Genomic DNA, 12,161 nt, shown 5'->3' with positions numbered 1-12,161 from the left:
GGATCAGTGTTGGGACCAGTGTTACTTACCATCTTTGTAGGTGACATGGACAGTGGGATCGAGCGCTTCCTCAGCAAGTTTGCAGACAACACCAAGCAGAGTGGTACATTTGACACACTAGAGGCAAGGGATGCCATCCAGAGGGATGTGGACAGGCTTCAGAGTTGGGCCCATGCCAACATCATGAAATTGAACAAGGCCAAGTGCATGGTCCTGCATTGCTTGAGATCAGGGTGATCTCAAGCACAAATACAGGTTGGGTGGAGAATGGCTTGAGAACAGCTGTGAGGAGAAGTATTTAGGAATGTTGGTTGATAAAAGATTTAACATGAGCCAGCAATGTGTGTGCTTGCAGCCCAGAATGCCAACCATGGCCGAAAATAGTTTGCTTGTATTACTGCTTATGCACAATATGAGCTGAGTTTCAGAGTGCTGTCAGCACTCTGAAACAAGTAAGCTGACAAACAGTGCAGGATGAGTCTGTCTCTGCAGAAGATTTTTCTAGTAGAATTGTGTATCTCTTCAGATGTTAAAATGACTGAGTTTTCAAAAATCTGTATGAATTGCCTGTGTGGCTTAAAAAAATTATCTGTGCAATATATCGATTGCCCAGTAGAGGGAGAGCTTAACATTAGAATATCAACAGAAAACTTGCTGTATTTCTCCAGCGGCGTCCAAGTTTTCTGTAAAGTTAACAGCATTTTTGTCTCTGGCTTCAGAGGACATAATAATAATCCCTCTACTTTTCTTTACTTGAGAGCTATAATTCGTGCTTTTTTATGTTTTATGAAGAAAAACCTGTTTCTAAAAAAAAACAAGAATTTTTTTTTAGAAAAGATCACAGTCCTGGCTTTGATTTTCTTCTACTACAAATACAACATGTGCAGCATAAATAGAATGTTTGTCTTCAGTTAGCAGCACTGCATGTCCTACTATCTAATACATTATTCTTCCTCTTTTTATTCTTGACCCTCTTCTGAAAAGAAATGTATGACTATAAGTGATTGTGCAGGTGGTCACGTACATTACTTTCATACAAGGAAAAAATAAATGCTGAATACACTTAATCATGAGCCTTTCTTCTGCAGTATTTTTGATTTTTATTTTTCGCTCCATTTTTTCTTCAGTAAGAAAGGAAATTAGACCTCAGCCATCCCTTCCAGACATTTGTCTAGCCTATTTTGACAACTAAGAGAGAGAGAGAGCAAATTACGCCCATTGGCTATTTATATTTGTATAGCAAATATACTGCACCACGTTTGTTTCTGTTTTTCACTTAGAATCACTTGTTGCTGTAGGAAATGCAAATGTCAGTAACTTGAGTGAAAATCTGGGCCAGAGCAGCACAACCAGTGATTCAGGTAAGTTTCTTTTCTGTTGTTTGGTGATTGCAAAATAAGCTCTGGAGCACAGGCACTCTGTGAATGGGTTAAAACAAAAATTGATGGAAACTTTTAGTATGAACTCCAGCAACAAACTTAAGGTGGCAAACTTCTTATTTTGTTGGAAAACGGGTACCAGTTCAATGGCTCTGAACTTAAATTCTGGCCCCCAAAGACTTAATTTAATGGGATCCTCTGAGCAGGTTTTGAGGTGTCATCGTACAAATGGTCAGTGATGCAGAATAGAAATACATAGGCTAGAAGGAACTTCCAGAAGTAATCTAGCGTGGTTGTCTGTACAGAGACAGCTACGTATATATGCTTCTTTTTTTGTTCTAACAGAAGCTAAATTGTGCCTGGCTCCTGCATGAGGCAGTAAAAGAGAATAAATAGGACAGGTTTTAGAGGCATCTATAGGTGAGGAGAAGCATTTCCTAGGTACCTGCAAGAACCATAATGAACCTTTGGACCTAAACAATTTAGTAGAACTATTTGTAAAAGCAACCTAATCAATGCACCTCAGGCAGAATGCACTTACAGCTGGCCACTACTGTGAGCAGTCAGTTTTTGCCTGCACAGAATTCAAGTATCAGTTGTCTTTTAGACTCTAGCATTTACAAAGTTTGTTCTGAGTCAGTGTCTTGTACAAGGATTAAGAAAGATCTGTGTGCCTGATGAGCAAACTCTGACTAAAAAAACTAGTACTAGGCCAATAAGGTCAATGTAATTGTTATATATCATATGCCTGCAAAGTGTTTACTGGAAATGCTTAAAAATAGTTTCAACCATTTTTAATATTAAAAATAATGTATTTTACGAGTACTCAGAAAATTCAAGGCATATCAAATCTGAATTGCTATCCTAGAGATAGGGTTTTATTCTATATATTGTTATCTCTAAGGAGTATAATTTGCATTTTTGTGTCAGCTGAGGTAAGTCATCGCTCATGTCGGACTTCTTCCTCACTGTGTCACATGAAATGTCAGGAACCTCTGTTTTGTGGTCAAACACACAATATCAGTTGATAGAGCTTAAAAAGACTACTGATATATGTCCACACATACATGTATGTCACCATCCTTTAAGACTTCTCTGAAAAATCTGTTAAGTGAACTTGGCATTGGCTACATCCACTAGTCCAGTAGAAAAAAATAAGTCCCTACAGTTATGTGAAGAATGCAGAACAGATTTTTTTTTTTTTTTTTTTAACCTACTGTTTTCTGTTTGTTCTGCTTACACTTGGGTTTTTAAAAAAATATTTAAAAAATGCTTTTTATTGTAGCCTAGTAAACTCATTTTTAAAAGTATGAGAAAAATTACTAAGGAGATAAAGATGGAATTTTTGATATTTATGGATTTTATAATCTGAAATTTTGCCATGAGGCTTTGTATTAATGGAGACGTTTATGTAGCATCTTAATTGCACTGATGGGACTTAGATTTTAAAGCAAATAATCATGTGGTTTTAGTTGCAGTGCAAGTATCATTTTCCACTCAAGAAAAGTGTTGGAATTAGGACAATAGAAGAATAATTATTATGTTTCTTTTAGGCTAGAGCAGCAGTTTATATGAGCACTGTATGAAGGCAGACAGCTTCTCTAAAGTTATACTGTGCATGATTAAAATTCTTTAATGGAGTCATATCCTATGAAAAGATTTCTGTGTTTACCTTTATCTTAACAGGGGCTGAGGAAAGTAGGAGGCAGATAAGTTAAATATTTTTTAGGCATAGACAGTTAGTTGAGGATGTTAGGATACTGAAATTTAACCAAACAGATGGGTGATAAAGTGCTAGTTTCAATATGATTGAACTATTGGATTTAGTCAACCAGAAAGCAAACAACATTCTTCCTCAAAAGAGAGTAGTAGAAGTCAGATAAGTGACAGCCAGTAATCTCTGGTGTAAATTTCCCTGTGTTCCAGGTAGTACTGCACTCACGCTAAAAGGCAAAACAAGCAAAAAACACTTAGGAAGGGTATTCAGGTGTTTCCATCAGCAATATTTTATCAATATTTTATCAAGCTTCATTACTTCTTGTTAGTTTAATTTTATTGAGTGGAATAAGAGGTACTAGAAAAACACTTCTTTTGTGTGTGATGTATCAGTGGTAATAAAAGCCCCATGATTCTTCATTTAGTATCATCAGGAAATAAAGCCACAGGGTTTTATCTTCATTTTTAGTCTAGTAGAATTTGTGCCTCTTCTTCACTGAGGATGGTACACATTCAGGCAAATTTAAACATAACTGTAGAAAGAAAATATGCCCAGGACTACACTGAAATAAATGCTTTTTATAGTCATATATATGATTTCTGACTTCCTAAAAATATATAAGCTCAGAGACCTGACAGAGTTTTCTCACTGCCTGAAATTAAGTGGCATCCTTTTTAACCTTTGGATGCTGTTTGTTTTACCTGTGAACAATAAATCTGGACTCTCTGCCACTACATTTTGTGTTTTGATGGAGTGTTTTGCCTTTGGGTGGTAAATGTGCATGGCCTTTTATTGATCAGCTCAGACTGAATTTTGTATGAGTGAGTCTGGAGGCAGGGCAATCTACCATGAATAGGTGGTCATGTTCTGCAGTTAGCTCTATCTTGTATGGGCAATTGAATTTTTTCATCTATTTGATCTTTATACTTTATGACTGTCTTCATCAATTTTTAAGTAGTCCCCGTATTTTCTTTTTAAGGCTCCATCCATCTTTTTTTTTTTTTTTTTTAATTCCTCTGGAAAATATTTAAAAAGCTAGTTCACTTGCAACAAACTAAATAAGAGCATCACAGAAGATTGCCTATATTACAAAAACTGCAGCTCTCAACACTTTTTTTTTTTCTTGTTTGTTTTCAGTGTACTGAATTGTATCATTTGAATTCATACATGATAGAAAACATATTAATGTACATGAGTGAAGATGTACAGTGGCTTATTCCACCTACCATGATAGATGGGTGGATGTAAAGCAGTTCTGATCTGGAGTTGCACAGGTCCACAAAACAGCATTTCTTATGCTCATATGCCATGTTTCTCTTTATTCATAAGATGGATCTCACAGTAAATTAACATTTTTTACATTTTTCACCTGTTTGTTGTTCTGATAAATGGCTCTTGTTTGATATTTAAATTTCTTTGTACCCCTTAGGTGAAGATGAAGCAGAGGGCAGAGCTTCACCTGAGCCAGATCTCACCCTGAGAGATTACCAGATGGAAGTTGCAAAACCAGCACTGAATGGGGAGAATATTATAATATGTCTCCCTACAGGCAGTGGCAAAACCAGAGTGGCTGTTTACATTACCAAAGATCACTTGGATAAGAAGAAAAAAGCATCAGAGCCAGGAAAAGTTATAGTACTTGTTAATAAGGTATTGATCTCTTTAAAAATAGTATTTTTCAAACCTTGTGCACTGTTAGTAAGAAACTTCTAAAGTGAATGTAAATACATTTCCCAACTTCTGCAGATGTAGCTTGTTTGAAGTTATACAGCCCTAGACTGTCATCTCCATTGCATGGGTGCAAACATTAATTATTTTAATTTACTCCTGTGCAAGTGGGAATTTACCTATGTCCTAATAACTACATTATTGATAAAAAGTATTATTATTGTTAGGATTAATTAAAATAACATTTAAAAATAAATTTTTCACATTCTGTGTTTGGACTTAATAATGAAGGCCATCTAAGGAGTTGCACTTGTTAAGTAATATCTTGTCAGATTTTCTGATAACTACTGTAATGTTTACAGCTAAATTCAGCATGTATAATCTGAACTAAATGTCTCTTATTATAATATTGAAGTATTTAAATGCATTTAAGAAGTTCCTTTAAAGATTAAAAGATATCTATATTCTCCCGCAAGAATGGAATTGACAGTATGTTATAAGCTCAGCTGAAGAGCTGGAGCATGCATAGTTTGTTCTTTCTAAGACACAGCTAAACTAAAGTTCTTGAAGTTCTTGGGTCAGAAAGTTTTCATAAGAACAGTTGCAGGGGAGGGCTTGGTTTGTGGATTTTTAGTGTTTATTTTTCCTCTTTTTTTTTTTTTATATCCTACTCTGTAGTGAATAAGGGGATGTTTAGTTTTTTTTTTTTAAAAAAAAAGGATATTTCACACAGAGTACACTCACCTAACATCTGTGGCAAATAAGCATGTATTTTTAGATCTATGTATATTCTGATTTAAATTCTTTGGAAACTGTTTTTCTCAGGTACCGTTAGTGGAACAGCATTTACGAAAGGAGTTTAATCCATTCCTGAAACGCTGGTATCAAGTTATTGGTTTAAGTGGTGATTCTGAGCTGAAAATCTCATTTCCTGAAGTTGTCAAAAGAAATGATGTCATAATTTGTACAGCACAGATCCTGGAGAATTCACTGCTAAATGCCACTGAAGAAGATGAAGGTGTCCACTTGTCAGGCAAGTTTTTTTATTCTGACATTTTTACAGAAGGGCTGAAAGTATGACTATTCTGGAAAACTGCAGATTAAAAGTGTGCCAGATTCAGTAATTAATGTTTTTTTCAGTTGACTGTACAAATGCAAGCTGTACTCTGAGAGTCAAAACCAGACCTTAGATAATGAGCATGCAGGTTTTTCAAGCCAAATTAGACTTTTGCATTTACTTGTACTTCCCATTTTATATAGCTCAAGTACAACATCATGCAAATAAGCTCTACTGATTGCTGTTTCTGAGCTTAGTAGAGCATTGAATTACATCGTACAGGGACCATAAATGGATTTAGAAAAAACTACTAGAAATACATATGTAGTAAGTAGTTTGGGAAATACAGTGACACACAAGAAAGAAGTCAATCTGTTATAAAAATTGCATTCTTTAAAATCTTACAATTTTGCTAACATTAGTAGGGTTAATTCTAACTACATTCAGGCTGTTTTATAGTGTCTTCTACAACTGTTTAAGGAAGTCGAAAACAAAAGATATAAGGTGAGTTGAGTGAAATTATTCACCCAAAGAATTAAAGTGGCAGATATGACTGGGAGATCAGAAAGGATATGTTATTATGTATGTATGATGGAACAAAACACTGCTTCAGGATTTGGGCTGCAATGGCTCTTCTCTGCGAAAAGTTAAGATCTCCCTCTATCTGCAAATGGTAACTTTTTTCTAGATGGAGAAGGGTGTAGCTGAGGGGAGAACTGTGGATTTCAAAATAAGAGAAACATAGAATTGCTCAGGTTGGAAAAGACCTTAAAGATCATCAAGTCCAAAGAGAATTGGTACAACAGAAATTGTTTCTCTGCTGTCTTTGTAACAATCAAACATGAGGTTTCAGCTGGTATCTCAGTGCCTAGTGCTTTTTGAGTACTGCTTTATCCATGCCCGCTCCTACAGAGTTCCTTAGGTATCCCAGAATTGCCTCCCCTTCTTCAGAATGTCTTTTTTTTTTTTTTTTTTTTTTAACTTAGGTAGAGTATTACGGAGTTTCTTTTATTTCTTTTCTTTACACTATCCCTGAATACGCCTTCACAAATCTAAGTCATTTGGGAATGCCAGAGGTATAGAGGTGCCAGAACATTTCTACAGTAACTACTTACCAGATAGAATTGAATTGGGTCCCAAGCAGCCTGTATCATCATGTTTTTTGTTTGTTTGTTTTAATAGGTTTCACACTTTGCAAAGTCTCCTTTATAGGGAATTATATTTCTTTCAGAACTGAGGTGGCCTCACAAACAGTACCCCCATGTTCCTGTGTTATTACAACTGTGCTAGCAAGTTCAGCTGGACCAAACCAAGCAAGTCTGAATAGAGCCAATTCCATTTTTAAGGCTACAATTTTGTTAACTTGCAGCCTGTGTAAACCATGCTAATTACTTACGTATTTTATTTCTAGTTTCTGTTCATACTTATGTTCATCTTTTTCCACTGAGGTCTGCCTTACATATAGCACAGGTGAAATGAAAGGGACATTCTTAATTTCCTTTTATCCAGTGTTCACACTCTTTACCAAGGTCTGAGTTCATTGTTCATTGTGGACTTTCTAAATTGTGTGTACCAGTGCCTTAGTAAGATGTGTCAGGTCTTTCTTGAGTAATAGGCTGCAAGGTGGAACATAGAAGGTTCCACATAAAAATATGAGAAAAAAATTCTTCACAGTGAGGGTAACAGAACACTGGAACAGGATGCCCAGGGAGGTTGTGGGGACTCCTTCTCTGGAGACATTCAGAACCTGCCTGGATGCATTCCTGTGTGACCTAATCTGGATGTTCCTGCTCTGGCAGGGGAACTGGACTAGATGATCTTTTGAGGTCCCTTCCAATCCCTGACATTCTGTGATTCTGTTTTTCTGTGATAATAAAAGGAATTCATAATGGTCAAAATCAGCTGAAGTAATTCCTTGTTAACAAAATAACAAAAAGTGACACTTTTAGTGTACTCTCTGGATTAACATCTAAACAACATTTCCCTTGTTCACTTTCCACATTTCCTCATGTTCTTCTCAGACAAAGTTATTAGATTTTTCCACAGAAAAGTCGATTCAGAATGTTCTCTCTATTAGTTTCCAAATTCTGCTGCTGGTTGCTGAAAAATTATAGTGATGCAGCACTGTGAACACACTGTTGTGTAATTGTGAAGGTCAGGAGTTCCATAAATCAGTTTTGCTCTAGAGAAACAGCATTCACGAGTCTTTCTAATCAGAACATTGAAATATATTTCAGTATCTGCATATATAAATAGACAAATGAGTTGTTTTCTATATTTTTTGAGATATTTAAAACAAGAAATATTATTAATTTTTTAAAAATCATATAGCACTCTACCTGTTGCATGTAAATATGATCTGACTAAAAAGTACTGAAACCTTGTCTGAATTTTCATCAGTTTCCTCAGCTGCAAAGGAGAGGTGATAGGTAGGGCCCTTGCCATCTGTTTTATTTCCAATGACACATCCATAGAGTAATGTCTGTCATTTGGACAGGAATAGTGAGACAATCTCTGTGTGTCTATAAAATGAAATTATATTTTGACCAGGACATGACTTTCTAGAATACCTGAAGGACTTCTATCATTTTTTGTTCATTTGCATAGACAGGTAATATGTTTTGTCACACGTATTTCTGGTTATGCCTATAGGCATAAGAAAGATAGGACAGAGTAGAACTAAAGTATGTTCTTATCACTGATTATTACTTGTTATAGTGGTTATTAAAAATATCTGAAATTCTTATGCCATTAGATTGGTTTTGCAAAAACAGAAAAGCTTTCTACGTTACATAAAATGTAAAACTACTTTGCACATCAAGAGTGCAGAAAGGATTCCAAAGTTCATTAAATATATTGGCACGGTTTTACATTGTCCATCCACTTCTTACTCAAATATTTCAAAAATTCTAATGTAATCAGTACTCAAATAAACAATCAGTTCAACGTTGTCTGTAAGAAGATTTATTCAAACAATTTTACATTTGGAAGAAAATTGTTTTGTTTTGTTTTTTCCCCCAGATTTTTCACTCATCATTATTGATGAGTGCCATCACACTCAAAAGGAAGGTGTTTACAACAATATCATGCGACGTTACTTAAAAGATAAGATCAAGAACAGAAAGAATGCAAAAGAAAACAAACCTTTGATTCCACAGCCTCAGATTCTGGGACTTACAGCCTCACCTGGTGTCGGTGGTGCAAAAACCAACCCGAAAGCTGAAGAACATATTCTGAAAGTAAACTGCCTTTTCATTTTCAAATCACCAAAGAAATGTTATTTTGCTAAAGTAAAACTTTAGAGCATCGGTCTCCAAATATATAATCTGAATTTTTTTTTTGTTTATGTGTACATGGGAATTCAGCTTAGAGTGATTCAGCAAATTGTCCCACTACAAGTTAATGGAAATCACTATACAAATAAAGGCTACTTACATAAATTGAGAAGTAAAAAGATTGGCACCTTTGAAGAAAACTCTCGAGATTCAAGACAAGAAATACACAAAACATATATATATATATTTTTTTTAATTAATAATAATTATAATAAATTCCATTGCTGGATTAAAATTTACTGCATATTTTAATTCCTAGGGAGGTCACAGTATTTTACATCTATATTTCCAGAGCAACTAAGCTCTGCTTGTATGTGGATGCAGGAAAGTGAAAAACGAAGTTGGCTACTAAAAACAAGCTAAAGCAAGGTACCTGTGAGATGAAGGTAGCCAAACAAATTTGTTTATTTTCAATAGTTAAGAGCTTCTGTTTGAGAGAGAGTAGTGTGTAGTTCCCTAAACGCATGACTGGAGATAACTGGTTAGATTCTGTGCCTAAAATAGCTGTGATTCTGAAAGAAACTATTTAACTTGAAAATCAGTGGATTTAAATTAGTTATACAAAAGTAGAATTTAGCACAGTGCTTCAGTGAAGATTCCTGACTAGGAAATTGCACAAGAACAAAATGTGAAACTGAATAGGTGAGACATGCAAGAAACTGTTATGCTCTATTGAAATACATGTAATTATGAGGTATATTGTGACAAAAACTTTCAGGCCAGGAGAAAAGGGGGGGGGGGGGGGAAGATTATCTGTGAAATCCTAATGATAATATGCTGGCTTTTCTGTGTAAAGAAATGTAATCTGAATTTGCAAGTTCAAATAGATACTTACTGCTCCAAACAATGTAATGTTTGCCAGCCAGACAAATCTTCATGGGGAAAAAAGAAAAAGAAAAAAAGAAAAAAAAAAGAGCATTTTCTTAAATGTGCATATGTCTTCCCAGGAGAGAACAAATACTGAAAAATCTATTTCAGTTGTGCAGTTAGTGTAGAAATTTTCTCCAAGTTCCAAGAAAGATAATTTCAAATTATTTTCTACATTTATGTCAATATTGCTAGAATAAGAACATGACATTTCTTTTATTCTATTTCATTATTGTTTCTATTAATTTTGTTTTGTAGTGTAACATATTTTCTTCTGAAGTATTGGTGATATATTTTCCTTTTCAAATTACCTGCTTTGCACCCTCATCTGCAAACATTTTCTTATGTGAAAGAATCACTTCTGGCCTAAAATGTAAAAGCAACTTGCTTTTCATTCTCAAATTCTCTTCAAAGAATTTGCCTTTCTAATAAGAAAAAAATGCAGAAAATTCTGGAAAAAAAAAATCAATATATAATTGAGAAGGTATGTTGTATTAACGCATTTTTCATGTTAAATAAGCCAAACAAAAATACACATTATTTTCTTACAGATCTGTGCCAATCTTGATGCATGCAGAATCATGACTGTTAAAGAGCATGCCTCCCAACTGAAGAATCAGGTGAAGGATCCATTTAAGAAGACTGTGATTGCAGATGACAAAAGAAGGGTATGTTTTATCAAACAAATCACTTTCCCTTTCAAAGGATGGTATCAAAATCTTTTTTAGTGGATAGTTGGACTGGGTGATCTTGTGGGGTCTTTTCCAACCTTCGTGATTCTGTGATTCTTGCTAATGTTTTGCTGTAGATCTGCTGTGTTGCATAGCACTATTTGAATATATTTTGTTTTTTTTTTTTTTAATGTGTTTCCTTCATTTGAATGGAAAAGTATTAGTAAAGTGAAACAGAAACTAAAATTTTACATATTTGATTCTATAGTTCAGAAGATCAAGAGTCCTTGACATTATACATGCTAAAAATATAATATTCACAGCAAAATTTTTATGATGTTTGTACTATTGTTTTTGATGATTGTAAATGTAGTAGCAACCTTACTTGGCTTTGAATTTAATATTTTAGGTTTTAAGTTTTTTTTTTTAATTTGGTATCAGCTAGAATAGGTAGGTCCAGTGTTTCTTCTTGCCAGAAAATACTTACTTTAGTAATCCATTTCTTTGTAGGATCCATTTAGAGAAAGAATTATTGAGATCATGCAAGATATTCAAAAATATTGCCAGCTCTATCCAAAATCCGAGTTTGGATCTCAGCCGTATGAACAGTGGGTGATTAGGGAAGAGAGAAAAGGTAAGTGCACAGAGAAAGCACCTTGGCTTTGAGTTTATCTGCTGTTTTTGGAATTTTTAAATGTGTTTCTGTATTTTGTTAACCCTTAGCTGCAAAAGAAGAAAAACGCAAGGAACGTGTCTGTGCAGAACACTTGAAGAAATACAATGATGCACTGCAAATCAATGATACCATTCGAATGGTTGATGCATACAATCACCTAAATAACTTTTATAAGGAGCTAAAAAGGAAGAAGACAGCAGGGAGTGACGATGATGAAGAACCATTAGTATCGAAAAAGGATGAAACAGATGAATTTTTAATGGGTTTATTTCATGGTAAGCTAGAATACGTGGTAATTTTAAATATTAGAAATCAATTTGCATGTGCCCATTGATTATTACTTCATAGAAAATTGCACTGTTATTTATTATGAATATACGTGAATGTCTCAATTCATAAAGTACAAAGTACGTTAAATATCACAGTGTGATTTTACACAGTCTGATAGTGATAGGACAAGGGAGAAAGGTTTTAAAATAAAAGAGGGGAGATTTAGGTTACATTTTAGAAACAAATTCTTTACTCAGAGAGTACTGGCACAGATTGCCCAGGGAAACTCTGGATTCACCATTCCTTCAGGCATTCTACGTCAGGTTGGAGGATGCTCTGGGCAGCCTGATCTAGTGGGATCACAGCAGTGGGTTGGGACTGGATGGTCATTAAGGGCCCTTCCAGTCCAAGCCATTCTGTGATTTTATATGTCCAAACATGGAGTAGAAGTTCTTCAGTTTTGGCCTAAGGACACTTCCTTTATGCTCATTCTAAGTAAAAATTGTTCTCTTCTTTTTTCC

At 34.8% G+C, this 12,161-nt stretch overlaps 1 protein-coding gene across 2 annotated transcripts in view; it reads left to right on the top strand.

The window, feature by feature from the left end:
• Positions 1 to 12,161, top strand: part of IFIH1 (interferon induced with helicase C domain 1) — a 28,509-nt gene that overhangs the window by 9,525 nt on the left and 6,823 nt on the right. The window contains exons 4-10 of one of the 2 annotated variants that reach the window (XM_031599553.2): positions 1,299 to 1,361; positions 4,526 to 4,746; positions 5,590 to 5,797; positions 8,843 to 9,060; positions 10,575 to 10,691; positions 11,205 to 11,328; positions 11,418 to 11,645. In XM_031599553.2, coding sequence (XP_031455413.2) covers positions 1,299 to 1,361; positions 4,526 to 4,746; positions 5,590 to 5,797; positions 8,843 to 9,060; positions 10,575 to 10,691; positions 11,205 to 11,328; positions 11,418 to 11,645 — 1,179 coding nt within the window. Of the gene's footprint in view, positions 1 to 1,280; positions 1,362 to 4,525; positions 4,747 to 5,589; positions 5,798 to 8,842; positions 9,061 to 10,574; positions 10,692 to 11,204; positions 11,329 to 11,417; positions 11,646 to 12,161 lie in introns of both variants that reach the window. The other variant, XM_031599552.2, reaches the window with a different exon arrangement.

The sequence above is a fragment of the Phasianus colchicus genome, chromosome 7 (assembly GCF_987193195.1).
Source record: "Phasianus colchicus chromosome 7, bPhaCol1.hap1.1, whole genome shotgun sequence".
Lineage (NCBI taxonomy): Eukaryota > Metazoa > Chordata > Aves > Galliformes > Phasianidae > Phasianus > Phasianus colchicus.
This window is presented reverse-complemented; position numbering and strand designations above follow the sequence as displayed.